At 40.1% G+C, this 17,935-nt stretch overlaps 4 protein-coding genes across 4 annotated transcripts; all 4 read right to left on the bottom strand.

Annotated features, from left to right (window-relative positions):
* Nucleotides 1–83: 83 nt before the first annotated feature.
* LOC104440589 (bifunctional epoxide hydrolase 2) lies at nucleotides 84–2,585 on the bottom strand. The gene is made up of 5 exons (XM_010053491.3): nucleotides 2,424–2,585; nucleotides 2,125–2,339; nucleotides 1,082–1,252; nucleotides 767–1,002; nucleotides 84–526 (listed from the first exon to the last, which is right to left on the bottom strand). Exons 1-5 carry the CDS (start codon nucleotides 2,491–2,493, stop codon nucleotides 277–279), a joined length of 942 nt encoding a protein of 313 aa, XP_010051793.1. The 5' UTR covers nucleotides 2,494–2,585; the 3' UTR covers nucleotides 84–276.
* A 1,655-nt stretch (nucleotides 2,586–4,240) lies between these two features.
* LOC104440590 (bifunctional epoxide hydrolase 2) lies at nucleotides 4,241–6,821 on the bottom strand. Its single transcript, XM_010053493.3, has 5 exons — nucleotides 6,641–6,821; nucleotides 6,282–6,496; nucleotides 5,180–5,350; nucleotides 4,869–5,104; nucleotides 4,241–4,725 (listed from the first exon to the last, which is right to left on the bottom strand). Exons 1-5 carry the CDS (start codon nucleotides 6,708–6,710, stop codon nucleotides 4,476–4,478), a joined length of 942 nt encoding a protein of 313 aa, XP_010051795.1. The 5' UTR covers nucleotides 6,711–6,821; the 3' UTR covers nucleotides 4,241–4,475.
* Nucleotides 6,822–9,118: 2,297 nt separating this feature from the next.
* Nucleotides 9,119–12,025, bottom strand: LOC104440579 (protochlorophyllide reductase). The gene is made up of 5 exons (XM_010053484.3): nucleotides 11,840–12,025; nucleotides 11,584–11,685; nucleotides 10,832–11,366; nucleotides 9,811–10,169; nucleotides 9,119–9,459 (listed from the first exon to the last, which is right to left on the bottom strand). Exons 1-5 carry the CDS (start codon nucleotides 11,900–11,902, stop codon nucleotides 9,304–9,306), a joined length of 1,215 nt encoding a protein of 404 aa, XP_010051786.2. The 5' UTR covers nucleotides 11,903–12,025; the 3' UTR covers nucleotides 9,119–9,303.
* Nucleotides 12,026–13,815: 1,790 nt separating this feature from the next.
* Nucleotides 13,816–17,014, bottom strand: LOC104440568 (monoterpene synthase-like). The gene is made up of 7 exons (XM_010053473.3): nucleotides 16,711–17,014; nucleotides 16,208–16,469; nucleotides 15,744–16,119; nucleotides 15,401–15,616; nucleotides 14,944–15,082; nucleotides 14,504–14,752; nucleotides 13,816–14,349 (listed from the first exon to the last, which is right to left on the bottom strand). The coding sequence occupies exons 1-7, from the start codon at nucleotides 16,951–16,953 to the stop codon at nucleotides 14,047–14,049; spliced, it is 1,788 nt and encodes a 595-aa protein (XP_010051775.2). The 5' UTR covers nucleotides 16,954–17,014; the 3' UTR covers nucleotides 13,816–14,046.
* Nucleotides 17,015–17,935: the final 921 nt, after the last annotated feature.

Raw genomic sequence — 17,935 nt, 5'->3', positions numbered from 1 at the left:
ACTCCTCCTTGTAAATCAATATGCATGGATAATCTGAATTTTTCTGTCAGTGAGATCAGGATATTTGCTTTTATAGACTCTAATAATCAAAACTTGCAGAGTCTTCATTTTCCAAATTCATACATTTTCAAAGCTAATGAAACATGAGAGTTAGAAGGTCTCATCATCCTTAAGTAGGAAGCTAAGAATCCTTGGTGATTACAGATACTGAAAAGCGTTGAATGAGTTCATTTACTCTCACCAAGACCAAATTCTGCCATAGTCAGGGACTCGTAATTAGATATTTTGCTTGTTCAGGAAGTCAACTACAAGACTGTTCACTTGCTCTGGTAGTTGCTCATGGACGAAATGGCTCCCTTCCGGCATGAAGGTGATGTCTAAGTTAGGGACAAAATGCTTCACTTGGCCAGCCCTTATGTAGTCCTCCATGCCTGGAAACTTCAGGACATAGTCTTTCTCTCCCATGATCAGCAGCGCCGGAGCCGTAACTTTTGGATCCACCATGGCATATTCCTTCCCCAGAGACCTAGACCAAAAATGCGAGTAAGATGACTTATCAAAACATTTCGGAATAAAGGATTTCTCTTTTTTTTTTTCAATATGAATTGATAGTTAGATACAAATAGATCATATCTTGTAAATTCTCTCCCTTATAAACCTTAAACAGTGGTTGCGGATTGATTGGTTTTCAGCTAGAACAATTTTCGTATCTAGAATCGGATTTCTCTCCTTTAATTTTCCGTGAATCAGTGTTTGCTATGATTACCTGTATGGGACCTGCAGGGCAAACCGGAACCCAGACTTCTCATACAAGGATGCATAGGCCGCGAGATCATCCTCAGAGAACCATGGAGGTAGCGGGGTCGACTCATCAACCAAGTCCATGATCTCCTGATCATCACCTGCAACAGGGAGTTCGCTCCTGGAGAAGAGAATGTAGATGTTTCTTATGACTGTCTTGACATCTAGCCTACCAAAGTCAGCTTCTGCTCGCCCAGGTTCCTGAAATCAATCGAGGAATTAGTAGAGGTGGTGGATGGGCGGGGGTGAGAGAGAGAGAGAGAGAGAGAGAGAATTTTACCTGCCACCTGAGCATGTAAAAGCCTTTGGGAAAGAGATGCCATGGGAGGACCGAGGTTCCGGGTAGCATGAAGGGGACGCCCAGTGTGATGACTCCACAGACCCTCTCTGGCTTGACCGCTGCTACTAGGTATGCTGGCAGAGCTCCAAAGTCCTTCCCCACCAGGAAGGCCTGGATTCAACACTCCATATTATCAATGGACATTACATTTTAACTCACATAATCATCCTGTAATCTCTTGATTTTGTATCTGTTTCAGTTCTCATGACAGTTGATTTTGTAGTCTCGTCTCTTGTTTATTGCTAGATCATCATCTTATTTATGCTCTTGTTAAATTGCTATGCTTGCATAGGGAATGACCTGACTAAGGAAAAAAGTAAGTTAGTTATCATCAGTTTTAGAAACAAATTGATTATCATTCGCAATAGAGATCGTTTTCTAACTCGTAGGTCTCAAGCTCGGTCAAGGAGGACGTCCCTTGTATGTGTGACCTTATTAAAAGTATAAAATGTTATGACACGGATCCTTCTTTAAATTTATCAGTTCATAAATAAAACGTACCTATCTTAGAAGATAGGTGGAGGACAGAGAGAGATGAAGACAACGTACAAAAGGACAGTACTTACACCTCAAGCATATGCACTTTCATTAAGCTAATGGTCATGTGAATATATATAGAAACAAAAGAATTGTTTTTCTTGTTTGACCAAGAAACATCCACATCAAGAAGCTCAACCTCTGTAGATTGATGGTTCAATGACGATTGCATTGTAATATTGATGGTGTCATGACAAGAATCCGTTTTATTACTGACGGTCCTGGACTGACTGAAATATCAAAATAAGCAATTGGCCAAAAACAAACAGAGAACATGCATGACAGGCAGCATTTTTTTGGAACTAACTGAGGACAAGGAAGAAGATGATGAATTATTATATGAAAGATTCTCAAGGCTCAACTATCAAAAGCAAAAATTTTGCCAAGGTTAGTGTTTCTGAAAGGGAAAAAAAGAATTTAAGTGTGACAGATTAATTTAGTGGTACCTTTTCAATGCCCAGAGCATCAAGGAGGGCAACAACATCGTCAACAAGATCAGCAAAAGAACCCTTCTCAGGGTCATTCGGCTGATCGGAGAGCCCATAGCCTCTGAAATCGAAGGCGATGGCGCGGTACCCTGCATCGGCCACGCCTATCATTTGGTGCCTCCACGTGTACCATATCTCTGGGAACCCATGCAAGAACACCACCACCTTTGGACCTGCAGAGAACTCAGCAGCACATGTGAGGGAATGTCACTGAACAAGTCATGGATGTGCATCTCTCTCCCTACACTTCCCTGTACCTTCTCCAATTTCAGCAACATGAAGCTTCACATCTCTCACTGCTACATGGCTGTGCTTGATTTTCTCCATCTTTCCTATAACACGCGCACTCACCAACAGAGGGGGGAGAGAGAGAAAGAGAGAGAGAGAGGTAGGTGAGGAGAGAGGGATGAGTAGTAGGTGGCCTTTGCTGTAATTTTAGACTAATTGGTTTGTACGAAAAAGACAAGGCAGATAGAACCTCCCCCCAAATAGGACAAGCAAGTATTTCAACGGTCTCAGGAGCAGCCTCGGCTTGGATAATCTGCCAATTACAATTGTGCACGTGAGTCCAAACGATTTATTCTTAATAGAAAGATAAGTAGTGAGGGTTCCCTGATCCCATGTTCCAATGCTTTTCACTTTTTTTTTTTACCATTAGATTGGCAAGTTCATTAAGTTGATGATTTGACAGTTCATGTCGTAAAAAGCTGAAAATTTAAGTGTTGAAAGAATAACAGATCAGACGGTCTGCTGAAATGTTGAGATTCTAATTCACGAGAAATGGAATCAATAGAAAACGTGAACAAAAAAACCATTAGAAAATTCATGTTTAGGGTTAAGAATGGTCTTTCCAATCATGCTTATCTTTATTTCCTAATAATCTGGACAACTAGTAGCTGCGGCAATGACCATATGCTTTTTTTCATTTTTAGATGCAAAAAAAAGAGAAGAAAAATATCATGCCATGCCCAATCAATGTAATGTTAGAAAAATCTTGCAGGATTTGCTTCGCTATTTTTTTTTTTTGTCCTAGTTGCGGAAGCATTCGAATGATTTAGTGATGGCATATTCCTGCCTAAACAGTTAGGAACTCCTGTATCAGAACTTGTTACCAGTTGCTCGATAGAGCGACAGAAATACATAGCATTCCCATTTTTCCCATGGCATATACCAACTCTCCTTAAGAGCCCTCTATTCCACACTAGCTCCTCAGCATCAGCTGAAGAACGTAAAGTCTTTTCACTTGAAACGCATATTAAACGAATTAACAAGGTCACTTTTTAAGAAGCTAACAAAAATATCGTTTAAAATTCCGCTGCTCATTTGCCTAATTAACAAAATTACTTTCTAAGAGGTTAAAAAAAGCCCTACATTGATCTTTTCCATGTTTTAGTGGTTGAAAGTTGAAGTACTCTCAATTTCTTTTTTCATTCTAGTTAACATGATTCCTCTAGACTACAAGGACACTACTAAAACAATCACTTTCAATCGATGAAGAGTTGAATTATTGTCACATAATCATCCTAGTTAATATAATCCATGTAGTCTGGACATGCAAGATCTACGTGCTAGTAAATTTGTAATATGCTTTGTCCCTGACTTTTTTCATGATTCATGCCTATCTGGTCAGTTGGATATTACAAGTTATATTTTGCGTAATGAGTGAACTAATGTTCTGTGTAGTCACCAATGAGTTTAGGTTGTGAAGCAGTGTTTTAAGGATCTACCGGTCTACAATTGAAGTTAAATCACAAATTTTTCTATTTTCCATAATCTCTCTCTCAAACCACGCTGAGATGCTCTGTTTTCTCCACCAATCATTCCTCAGTTTTCTCCATTACACTCTCTTTTAACCACCATTCCAATTCTCTCTCTTCTTTTACAAGTGCCCCGAAGGCGTTTACAAAGTATACTGAAGAAGAGATACATTACTTATGGGCGCTGCTTATACGTAACATGAGTGCGCTAAAAGCTGCAGACCTGCTCTGCTGAATTGCATAAAAAGTACTGCCAGAGAAATTGCTATCAAACTCCCCCTTGAAATTCGGTGTGCATTTATATTTCTAATTCATTCTGCCAGTGAAATGCAGGATATTTGCTTTTATTGGACTCTAATGATCAAAATTTGCAGAGTCATTTTCAAAGCTAATGAAACATGAGAGTTCACTACTGGTGACATTCAAATAGAAGGCCTCATCATCCTTAAGTAGGAAGCCAGGAATTCTTAGTGATCGCAAGTAGTGAAAAGCGTCAAATGAGTTTATTTATTCTCACCAAGACGAACTTCTGCCGTAGTCAGGGACTCACATTTAGATATTTTGCTTGTTCAGGAAGTCAACTACAAGACTATTCACTTGCTCTGGAAGTTGCTCATGGACAAAATGGCTCCCTTCCGGCATGAAGGTGACGTCTAAGTTAGGGACAAAATGCTTCACTTGCCCAGTCCTTATGTAGTCCTCCATGCCTGGAAACTTCAGGACATAGTCTTTCTCTCCCATGATCAGCAGCGCCGGAGCTGTAACTTTTGGATCCACTATGGCATATTCCTTCCCCATAGACCTAGACCAAAAATGCAAGTAAGATGACATATAGATCTTAATCAGCAGTTGCTGATTGATTGGTTTTTAGCTAGAACAATTTTGGTAACTAGAATTACATTTTTCTCATTTTATTTCCCCTGAGTCAGTGTTTGCTATGGTTACCTATATGGAACCTGCAGGGCAAAGCGGAACCCAGACTTCTCATACAAGGATGCATAAGCTGCAAGATCTTCCTCTGAGAACCATGGAGGTAGTGGGGTCGACTCATCAACCAAGTCCATGATCTCCTGATCATCGCCAGCGACAGGGACCTCACTCTTGGAGAAGAGTATATAGATGTTTCTTATGACCGTCTTGACATCTAGCCTCCCAAAGTCAGCTTCTGCTCGTCCAGGTTCCTGAAATCAATTGAGAAATTAGTAGAGGTGGCCGATGGGCAGTGGAGAGAGAGAGAGAGAGAGAGAGAATTTTACCTGCCACCTGAGAACGTAAAAGCCTCTGGGAAAGAGATGAACTGGGATGATCGAGGGTCCAGGTAGCATGAAGGGGATGCCCAGTGTGATGACTCCACAGACCCTCTCTGGCTTGACTGCTGCCACTAGGTATGCTGGCAGAGCTCCAAAGTCCTTCCCCACAAGGAAGGCCTGGATTCAACACTCCATATCATCAATGGACATTTCATTTTGACTCACATAATGATCCCATGATTTCTTGATTTTGTATCTGTTTCTGTTCTCATGACAGTTGATTTCGTAGTCTCGTCCTTTTGTTTATTGCTATATTGTCATCTTATTTATGCTCTTTGTAAAGTGCTATGCTTGCATAGGGAATGTCCTAACTAAGGAAAAAAGTAAGCAAATTATCATCAGTTTCAGAAACAATTGATTATCATTCACAGTGGAGATCTTTTTCTAACTTGCAGGTCTGAAGCTCGGTGAATGAGGATGTGCCTTGCATGTGTGACCTTATTAAGAGTATAAAATGTTCTCGGTTTTTATGACACTGATCCTTCTTTAGATTTATCAGGTCATAACTAAAATGTACCTATCTCATACCTATCTTAGAAGATAGGCAGGGGGCAGAGAGAGATGAAGAAAATGTCCAAAAGGACAATACTTAGACCTCAAGCATATGCGCTTTCATTTAGCTAATGGTCGTGTGAGTGTATATAGAAACAAAACAATCGTTTTTCTATCAAGAAGCTCAACCTCTCAAGATTGACGGTTCAGTGACGATTGCATTGTATTATTATTGGTGTCATGACAAGAATCCTTTTAATAACAGTCAGACATGGACTGACTGAAATATCAAAATTAGCAATTGGCCAAAAACAAACAGAAAACATGCATGAAAAGCAGCATTTTCTGGAACTAACCTAGGAGAAGGAGAAAGATAATGAATTAATATATGAAAGATTCTCAAGGCTCAACTATCAAAAGCAAAAAAAACTGCCAAGGTTAAAGTCTCAAGAGCAATAGTTGTTTCATCATCCTTATAATGGTCGCACAGATCAAGGTTGGTATTTCTGGAAGGGAGAAAAAAGAATTCAAGTGTGACAGATTAGTGTAGTGGTACCTTTGCAATGCCCAGAGCATCGAGGAGGGAAACGACATCTTCAACAAGATCAGCAAAAGAACCCTTCTCAGGGTCAAGAGGCTGATCGGAGAGCCCATAGCCTCTGAAATCGAATGCGATGGCGCGGTACCCTGCATCGGCGACGCCTATCATTTGGTGCCTCCAAGTGTACCATATCTCTGGGAACCCATGCAAGAACACCACCACCTTTGGACCTGCAGAGTGCACACAGCAAATTTGTGAACTGGGCTGTGAACTGGGTTAATCTTCGTATGATGAACTCAGCGGCACATGCGAGTAGATGTCACTGAACAAGTCGTGCGTGCGTCTCTCTCTCTACACTTTCCTGTATTATGTACCTTCTCCAATTTCGGCAACATGAAGCTTCACGTCTCTCACTGCTACATGGCTGTGCTTGATTTTCTCCATCTTTCCTGAAGCACGCACACACGCACAAACAGTGAGGAGAGAGAGGGGGAGAGAAAGAGAGGGAGAGAGAGGTCAGTAGGTGAGGAGTTATGAGTATGTATGACATTGCAGATGGCCTTTATTGTACTTAAATCATTGGCTTCATTGAAAATGCGGACTTAACATTATATATTTTTGGTCTCACCTCAAGGCAGATAAAACTTCCCTCCGATTAAGACAAACACGTATTTCCACGCAAAGATGTAGATTCTCCAGAGCATCGCTTTCCGACCCCCAAAAAAAAAGAGCATCCTTGGCTTAGGATACTCGGCTAATTACAGTTGTGCAGGAGTCCAAACGACTCATTCTTAATAGAAAGATTAGTTGGGAGGGTTCCTGATTCCATGTTCCAATGCTTCCTACGCTTTTTTCTGTCAGATTGGCAAGTTTATTAAGTTAATACTTTGACGGTTCATGCCCGAGGCCGGCGACCGGCCAAAAAAATAAGAAAAGAAGAAAAAGGAAAAAAAGAAGAAGTGTTTCTCGGAATTGTTTCCAGGAACAAGAAACAAGTTTTTTCTATTTATTGTTTCTGTTTCAAATCTGTTCCCGCGAACAAAAAAATAAATCTTTTGTTCTCGGGAACAAAAGTGTAAATAAACGCGTTTCTGTTTTTTTTTTGTTCCTCAGAACAAAAGAACAAAAATATTTGTTCTGGAAAACATAAACAAATTTAAACAAACAGCCCCTGACATACTGGATGGTTTGTTGAAAAGATGAGATTCTAATTATCTAGAAATAGAATCATAAGAAATCGTGAACTAACAAAACTATTAGAAATCCAAGTTTAGGGTTAAAGAATGGTCGTTCCAATCGTGCTTTTCTTTATTTCCTAATAATCTGGACAACTAGTAGGTGTGGAAATGACCATATGCTTTTTTTTCATTTTTAGATGCAGAAAAAGAAAAAAGAAAAGAAAAATATCATGCCATGCCCAATCAACGTTACATTATAAAAATCTTGTAGGATCTGCTTGACTTTTTTCTTTGTCCTACTTGTGGAAGTAATCAAATGATGTCGTGAATCACGACTGGTGATTGTTTATTAACTTGCCCAGTCCTTATCTATTTGTACATGATTGCAGTGTGTGAGGATAATGACCCGCATTATTTTCTTTCCTCCATATCCTCTCACGCAGGCCTGCGTATCCATCTTGATGGGCACTTCTTGTTCTTTCGTTATAAATGAGATATCATGAAACGCATGGTTTAGTTTTGCCGGTGCTTTGTTCTGTTCATCCAAGTACTTGCTTGGTTTGTGGCCACTTCCACAACAACTTAAAGTGAAAATGTGTTCGTTAACTCCGTGAAACCAATTGAAAAGTGGTTACTTCTCTGCAAACATCTTCTGAACCAGGCCACTAACTTTCCAGTTACTTCCTTGGTCTGGAGGGATTGTTTGCTAGTTCCATGTTCCTAAAGTGTTTAATAATTTCCCCTGTTTTTACAGCAGGTTGGAGTTCATTCTATTAGGAATTACTTAGTTTGGCGCCCTTCCTTCCCTCCGCAAAAGGAAGATACTTTTTACTGGGAAAATTACATAACAAGTGGCCAAATGAAGTATTTCACCTTCCAACTAGGACAGCGCTTTCATGCCAAAGGGAGCCATTTTGTTCATTAGAGACTCCCCTGTCATGTCAACTTCCCCATTAACAACATTACTGAACAAGACCTCAACATGACTAGGATTGCCCATGTGACACCCCTAGATTAACTCACTAAAGATATTCTCCACTTTAATCCATTTCATACCAAACCTTAGAATTTCATCCTTTTCTATTGTAGTAGGCATTTTTCTAGAAGGTTGCTCATCTTAATAGTGCTCTCGATCGAGCATGCTTAACATTTGAGTTTCAATGCTTTACATTACCTTTATGTCAAAAGGTGCCTCTTGTATGATAATTCTAATTTCACATATATAAACCATGAACCCTCTCCACATGTCTGGTGAGCAATTTGATTCATTCGAATACCTTCTTGATAAGTCATGGAATATTATAATGGACCAAGGTTTATATGGAATTCTCTTCTTTGTATGATAGAGATAATTTCTTATCTCCATTTGGTTAATCCTAGATAATTCAGATGAAATAAGCATGTGATTTGCAGGCGACTACTAAATCTTGCTTCATTCCATTTTATCTGATGTCTCTGTTGGGACCTGATCACATGACCAACCCTTCCTTCTCCAGGACTGTTTCATCCATCGTTTGCCTTCTGTGTGATGTTGAACACAACACAATGCGATACATGGCAACGAATCAATTAGAATTGCAATGTACTTGTTCACTGGCAAGTCTAATCTATGCAAGTATCCCTAATGCGAATTAAATTTTTCTAGCTAGGTTGTCGACAGAAGAGAGTCTAGAGTGAGCATGAGGTTGGGTGGTCGGTCACCAGATAACATTGCTTTGGCAAGTGTTCAATTTAATCTTTGAGACATAGTTTCGACATGTTTACACTTTCTTGTAATGCAAAATCTTTTTCTACATTTATACATGGATTTCAAGCCAATTGAAATTGATTTGAGAAAGAAGATCTGTGGTAATGCCGATCTAAGCTAATCCGACAAGTTTCTCACTGATCTCCCATAGCTTACGTGCCTTCTCGGCATCACTGGCTTCTTTGGAGAGTTGATTCTCGAAGGAGGATGAGTTCTTGTTCCAGCTCCAGTAGACTCCCGATTTCTCCAAGCTAGGGTCGCTCACCACCTGAAAAACAGACATTTGCTTCGCAACATAAGCACCATTGCAACTTTGAATTAAATCGTGCCTCATAGACAGACATTCTGTGGTTTTCGAAAACTGCATGAGTTTCCACTAACTTGGTAGCACTCGAAGGATCCTAAATTTCAAATTATAATGCTTATTCTGAACTAAAATTCTAACACTGTACCCTTCGATTCCGACATGCACAAGTACCCCTGCCTCAGCATTTCATGTCAAGACATTGCTGAAGAGTCTCTATGACCAACGAAAGAGACGCTTGCATAGAGGGTCACGTGCATTTTCACCAAAATTAAAGAATGTACCATTCAAGTCATGTCCTAAATTATAGCTGACCTGTGCGAGTCTTTTTCCGGCCTCCTCTTCAGAGACATATCCTTTGGTGATGTACTTCTGGAAGGGAGGGAATAGAAGTCTGAACAAGGGAACGTGCTCTCTGAACAATCCAGTAGTGGCAATGCAACCCGGATACAAAGAAGCGAACGTGATTCCGGTCTCTTCATGGTAGCGCCGGTGGAACTCCTGCATGGTGAGCATGTTGCACACTTTGCTGTCTTTGTAGGCCTTGGCACCATCAAACTCACCTCCGTCTATCATAGGCGAGCTGCTCACCCCATTCAATCCTCCCACTAAGCCCCTCAGGTCCCCCAAGTTGGCCTTTGGTGGTATATTTCCAGCTAATGTGTTTGTGTTCCCTGAAAACCAAAAGAAAATGACCCTGAGTATAAGTAGTTTCTACCTTATTGTCGTTATAGCTAACTGCAGGATTTGAGGATTCACAGCAATATGGGTGCCTATGTAGATTCTATCATCAGATATAGTTCTTCGGTGCAGATAAAAATTAGACTTCAATTTCCACATCATAAGCCCAGACATCATGGAGCTAGTTTAAATCCTAAAAACACTATATTTTGAACTTATCTTAATCTTCCAGATTCAATTTGATTATACAAAGTATCACAATCAATGCACGTGCTCGACATTCTAGCAACCAGTGTGATTTTTCCACTTCCTGAAGAAGGTTGCTAATACATGTCAAATGATTGACCTAGTGTTACTAACACAATTGTTTGATGCAGTATAAATATGCAAAATATTTCCGAATTTGAGTAACTAGTTAAATATGAGCAAACCATTGTAAAGGTAAACACATATGTCCCCAAATTCATCTGCCATGATTTCTTAAACAGTACTACCAATCTACCAGGAAGCGTCTGGAAACAAATGCATTTCCCAAGTGACAGGGATTTAGATTTTGAACCTTCTGTTCCAAAGTGATCTTCTTTTCAAAGGAACAAACTGAACATGCACAATTTACTTGGTCTACACAACTAGCTAGCTCTGTGTGGAGGAGTACCTGTAATGGAACCGACAATGATGAGGCGCTTCACGGGGTAATCCGATTGCTTCAAGTCATCAAGCAACAATCTTGCAAGAAGGAAATGACCCAGATGATTAGTCCCGACACTGAGCTCGAACCCTTCGGCTGTGAATGATGGCTCTTTTGCGGTGGGCTGATACACAGCAGCATTACAAACCAGCACATCCAATGGCCTACCCGAACGGCGGAAGTTGTCAACAAATTGCCTCACACTCTCAAGAGAGGCAAGGTCTAGGTGCATCACGGTGTAGTTCTCTTTCGGAATGCCAACCGATTTAGCCGCTTTCTCCGCTTTGAGAAAGTTTCGGCATGCCATTATGACATGACAATTCCCCAATTCAGCTAGTGCCTTGGCCGTGGCCAGGCCTAACCCGGACGAGGCTCCCGTGACCACTACATTAAACTGTCTTTCCGTCTTCTTTTGTTCTGGTTGGGAATCTTTGATTATTGGCGCCGTGGTCGCTGTCTGGGCTCTAACTACGAAAAAGGGCACACCTCTTTTCCTGAAATCCTGCATTTTACGGGGCCTCTTTGTGTTAATTTCTCCCAACTTATCAGTCACAGCATGCCCTTCGTTTCTTGTAAGAACGACACATTTAGGAAATGAATCGAACCCATCCAAATGTTTCACTGAATACTCAAAATCTACAACCCTCTCACCTGGCAAATTCCTATCATCTTTCATGCTTCTAGAATGAACAAATGAGAAACAAGATTTTCGATTTTACCTTAGCGAAGGTGGTGGGGAGGAGCAAATCATCCTGGAGGTGGTCTCTCACGGAAATCCCTGCAAGACTGGTCTCCTTAATGTGAACCGCCGTGCACTTCCCCTGCAGAGACGGAATCAAGTCAATCGCCAATCCCCACTCGAGCTCGAAGGAAACTGGGGGATGAAAAGAAAGCTGGCCCAGAATCGAAGGAAGACAAGAAAGGACACGAAACGGCGAGAGAATAGCCACAGAGAAGGGTGAAGAATGATCATACCTCCTTGGGGGTAGAGATTGCAGAGGGAAGTGAGAATGCTGCTTGGAGTGCCATGGCCTTCATCTCTTCTCGCTTCCTCCTCCTCCTCTTCTTCCTTCTTCCTTCTTCTTCTTCTTCTTCTTCTTCTTACTCAGCATTATTGCATTGATAGAGATTGCGCGCTTCCGATAAGCCTGGTCGTGGTCGGGAGACGTTGACTGGAACAGCCACGTGGAGCTCGAGAAATCCAATCGTTGGATATTGTCTGAGCTGCTTGGGATTCTTCTCGATATAGCGTGTGCCTACGTGGCACTCTTGCACCCTGTGACGTGGCTTAGAGATAAAAAGGTGTGGTAGCCAACAGGGCCAACATTACGCACCGCATTTTCCTGTCTTGAATATTTTCTTGAAATATCCCCTTTTTCTCCCGAAATTGCACTGATAATTAAGGAAGGCAATGGATATTGGATTTAGGTTCTATTAATTTTGCGAAAAATGAATGATTTATTTTTTCAAATGAATCACATGTATGATTTTTAAAATCGTCACTAGAAAATGTTTTCTCATTGACATTAATTTATGTCTAATTATTTTCATGGACAATATAAATACTTTCCATCATCCATTTTTATAAAGCAATACAGGCAATTATTATTAGGAAAAATAACTAAATCCACCCATTTTTCATCAAAAAGACAAAATTATGCTCTATCATTCAATTGCAAATTAAATTGGTGGTCCCAAATTTATTTACTTTCATTTTTAAAAGTATTTACGTATCTATGTAAAATCTACTTACCATAATTAAGAATTTCATATATTTATTTATTTTTATTGTAGATTTTCCATATATATTAAAGGCGCTATGCTTTTTTATTGTTAATTATTACTTCCATTTTTTTTTTTTTGTTCGAAAAGAGAAATTTCCAAGAAATCTAATTCTTTTCTATGTAGTTGATTAAATTTATGGATAAATTATATGGTAGAAAAATTTTGTTAAACCAAAAAATTGCATAAAGTAAGAAATTTGCTTTGAAAATGCTAGTAAAATATCATTATTTTGGATTGAAAAATCAATATCATCTACGAACTATTTATGAAAAAAAAATATCAAGATACCTCATTGTGCACAATAATTTTAGTATACTCCTAGATATTTCTCTAAGTCTAACATACTCTCTATAAAAGTATCTCATTAAAATAAGAAGGAACAAAGATATATTCTTTGATATATTAACTAAAGAGACTTGATTAATATTTTAGACTAATGAAATTAATAAAAAGTTCACTAAGAAAGTGAGATTTTGAGATAAAAGGGATGTTTTGACCCAAAAGAAAAAGAGAGATAAGAGGGACTAAAAATAGATAAGTTCTTATAAATCAATGATGAAGAAGAGATTCCCTCACTATTAGCAAGATAATTTTACATGGAGTATATAAAACGCTATAGGAATATCTAATAATGCACTTTTCTTTAGTATGATAAAAAACAAAACATGTGAAAATGCTTAATTATGGTAATTATCCTAAATAGAAAAGGGAAAATAGAAAAAAAAAGGAGTGGAGCCATTATTTTAAACTACAATTGAAAGATTGAGGGTGGTGTTGTCTTTTTAGTGTAAATGAGGGTGGATATAATTATTTAGGGGTTGGAAATAGTGCCGCCCGTAAATATTTTACAAATTATTCATTTTCTACAAAAAAATAAAATAAAAATAAACACCCTTAACTAAGAATTCTCCTTCGAGTTTCTCGGAGAGCAAGTTTTCAAAGTGCCGAAGCAGGACGATTCTACAAAACTCCTTAATCCGACTAAAGAAATGAAAGGACTCAGTTCACTAGCCTGAAATCACGAAACAAGGGCAGAAAGAAAACTTCCTCACAGCCACCGTTTCAAATTGCATTGAACCAGCGACGGTCAAAGTTAAAACGGTTTTTCTTTGCTGCTATATGTTCTTTTTCTTTTCATTCTATCTCCAAATATAAAGAGCTGTATATTTAGCGTAAAGTAAACGTTCGTCACCACAAATATCATTATTAATTTCCGTTGATCAGCCAGAACACGAAGCACGGAACAGCAAGTGCTTCTCCGGCTAATCCTATGAAGCTTGTACAAACACTTATCAATATCTTAGAGCACATAGACACATCCCCAAAGCTAAGAGAAGCGCGTAATGTAAAAGGCTTCCTCGAAAAGCCAGACGACCTCGATCAATAATAATGCATCTCTAATCAAGGGGCACCGGGTCGAATAAAGCCGACACAATATGGGCCTTGGTCTCATGATCGGGAAGGCCATGTCCATCTCCATACTGGTAAAAGCACTGGGAAGCTCGCGCCAAGTTCAAACAGGCACCGAGGAAAGGTCCAAACCCGGAATATGGGTAGTCCTCAAACACGTCTCGATTCATCCTCTTCCAGGTCTTGCGCACTAGGTGCTTGATGTGTTCCCGTGTGGCCTCTTCCGAAGCACCAGTTTCATTCATATGGCATTCTAGTGCCTTGAAGTTGTCCCCTCGTGCCAATTCATACTAAGCACGGACAACATTGATGGGTTAGAAACATTAGTCCGAAGATTCATCTTGCTTATCAAGTAAATTAAAAAGAATATCATGTCACTATGAACATGCCGACGTTGTTGTTTTCATAAGAGATTATCTACAAGGGCAAGGACAAAGAAGTTACCGATGATGTACTGAGATCATTGTTGAGTCGAAGGATCTTGGCAGAACAATGCATGACACTTGGGATATTCGACACGTAATCAAGTCCCTCTTCCGTCGGTTTGTCCGTGGTTAGGAAGTAGCTACCCAACAGCATAATCAGTCCTCCAATTGAAGTCACCCCATTGTCCACGTACTCGTCCAGTGTCGGTTTAATGCCCTTGTTGTACCAACGTGCCTCCTTAATGTATGCCTTGCATTCATCCGCCCACTACAGCATTCAAATTTAGCAAGTGCGTCAATGACCAAGTCAAGGGATGATCTTTTCTCATGGTTGTTCGGATTCTCAAATGTTAAAAGAGAAGTCATAAGGGAAAGGCAGAAGTAGAGAAACGAGTTGCCATGCGCGGGCTAGGAACCCACAAATATTATCAGGTGAAAGATTGAGCAAGTTGAGATTACCACTTTCCGCATGTGAGGGATAGGGTTGATTCCTCGCTCTCTCATCATCCAATACCCAATTTCGTTGGTCGTGTTGTACAAGGCCAGGAAACAAGCCCTTATTTTTAGAGGAAGCTTATCGACGTCCGTGATGTCCCACCTAGACAAAATAATCACCATTTCAATAGTTTTATATGTTTTACTGTCAATCGATATACTTTCTAGTAACAATGATGAAAATTAGTGCTTACTACTACTTCATTAGCTCAAACAAATCAATTACATAGAGGGAAAAAAAACGCTAACCAAAAAAATGATATGTCCAAAACACATCGAAAATTTTAATCCATAACATATAATCCTCAGGATTTGATTTATCCATCGTGTCATTCATACACTTATTAATTCCCTGTCTTTGTTCTTTGGCAATAAGAGTTTTGAAGATAGATGATGATAGTGATGATGATATTACACGAACCTGACAATGAAATCTGTTAAGACCTCAAGCTCTTCCAATGTCCCATACACATCGTAAACGTCATCAATAAGTGTCACCATACAAGTGAGTTTTGTCGTCATTTCTCTGAATTCTGTATATTGAGGCTCAAAAACCATTGCACAACACCAAAAATAGTGTTCCACTAGCCTGTCCCTAAAGAAGGTCATCTTATTCGCTCCAAGTTCAACCCACCACCTGAAAAAAATTTGCAATGTCATGAGTAAGTCGATCAAAATGCGGTCCTCCATGTATCGCATTTGCATGAATTTATATCCTCACGTCAAATGCATCTATCGTCTATGTATGTAATGCTTGTGTATACCTTGCCATGTTGCTGACTTCCTTCTTATGGATTGACTGCACTATATTGAAGTCTACTTTAGCAAATTGTAGCAAACAAGGGATCTTGTCTTGCTGTTTCTCGTATGTGTCCATGAACCACCGAGCCTCCAACCTGTTTGGCCTCCAGTGGATTGGCATATCTAATGCATGACTCACGTTGCTCGCTAGGTTAGCGGGAACTTCGTCGAGGTTTAGATCCTTCAGATGCTTAGAAGCAAAGTTCCAAGCTTCATCAACTATGGTTTCACCTTCCAATCCATGGAAAGAAGCCTCATAAAGACTAAGAAGCCCCCTCACATCCTCCTTGAGCGATTTGTTGAATGTGCCCATCTTGTTCATAAACCTTTGAAACACATCTGTACGTCCAACAAAAGGAATGGTAAGATAAATCTTGATGTGTAAGCATTATTCGGTATTTGCAAAGGGTTAGCTAGTGCCCACTACCTTGCTGTAAGTTATATCCATGTTGCCTGAGTAGCCGGAATCGAAGGGAAACGGCATAGAGATCGTTTGAAAGCTGAGCATCTTTAGTGTTGTTATAGATGGAACTAAGAGCGTTCTTGATGTCCGTCTCAAAATGGTATCCTAGTCCTAACCTTTGAACCACGTCAATGAACTCGAGCTTGGCCACCTGATTAATCTCCCTGTGGAATAGACCCTTGACTTCTTCCTTCAACCTTTGAACTTGCTCTGTATATTTATCCTCCTAGCACATGAAAAACTCAGAAAAGTGAGATCTTAATCAAAGTTAATGCACAAGCAGAGTTGAATATTATTTCTTGCATTGAAACGGATTGATCCTCATGCTATTTCCAAAACATTTGAGTAAGCTCTGTTGAGCTCTCGCCTATACATTGAGAATAAATCTAATTCGCAAGTACGCATGCAACATCACAAATTCAGCTAGGTTGGGTTATGTGCTGGAAAAAAGAAAAGAGAATCATCACCGCGAAATCAGTATTGAGTGACTGCACAGAGCCATAGTCCCAAACGCTAGGTTTCCAGTTCGCTGAACGTCTCGCAGTATCTTGATCTTCAATAGTCAAAGAACATTTCGCAAACCGAGCACCGGAGGAGATGGCGGAGGGAGAGGAGAAGGAGGAGCAAGGGCGACTGACGAGTAAGAAAGAGTGTTGGTTAGGGCGGATCGAGGAGGGGAGGAAGTTTGTGAGCAAAGCAGGAAGAGCCATTGCGAGATGTGTCGCAAATCTCTTAGGCTATACCTTCGTTTATATGGGTGTTGGTGAGGAGCGAGATGTGTTGCAAGTCTCTTATGCTATACCGTCCTTTATATAGGGGTTGTTGAGGAGTCACTGGCCATGGAATATGTTTGTAGTCACTTTTGGAACATGCCTTGAAGGCATTTTGTATTTATCCGACACATTTTGTAAGTGTCATAATTGATGTACTTATCAGCTACAGTAGATCAGCTACAGTAATGAATGGTTTGGACAACGTTGAAGATAAACCAATAAAAGTAAATCAGCTACAGTAGACAACGTAAAAATAATTTGACGGCCAAGTATCACGAAAATCCTAGAAACGCAGAATCTAGAGTGATAAAAAGTTCTTCTCGTGGCCCTTTGAATTTATCCCCACTTTTTTCTTGTGCGAAACGTCTTCTCCATTAGCTGGCGTCCCCCTTCAAAACGCTTTACATTGCGAGCTTTTAATATTAAATAGATGAATGAAGTATTCAGCAATTTAAAAATTTGCTCTTCCCCCTCTCTGTTCTCTTTCCTATGGACCTGGCCCACCTCTCTGCAGGAGGGAGAGTAGAGGAGGGGGAGGAGCAAAATTTTAAATTGCTGAACGTGGGACCCGAATTACACGTGGACGAGATGTGTCGATTTTATATGATTTTACATTTCGCCTACCGGGACTAAAACAGGAAAGAAAACGAGCGACCGTGCACCAAAGTCAAAGTAGGAACACTAAGAAAACGTCAGAGGATGTCATTATTCCCAGCCTGACAAGTTACGTCGCGGCAACATGCAAAGCACCGTATGACGATATGACACGAGCGTGGCAGGAAAATCCCGAGCTGAAAGGACCCCACGTTTTCGAAGTGGAAGGCCGCCGGCTCCTCCATGGAATATCGCAAATCACGTTTACCTTTTACTGAAGCCCCCCATCGCAGATCACGTGTCGCCATTCTTTATATTTGATTCG

The sequence above is a fragment of the Eucalyptus grandis genome, chromosome 1, assembly GCF_016545825.1.
Source record: "Eucalyptus grandis isolate ANBG69807.140 chromosome 1, ASM1654582v1, whole genome shotgun sequence".
Classification (NCBI taxonomy): Eukaryota; Viridiplantae; Streptophyta; class Magnoliopsida; order Myrtales; family Myrtaceae; genus Eucalyptus; species Eucalyptus grandis.
This window is presented reverse-complemented; position numbering and strand designations above follow the sequence as displayed.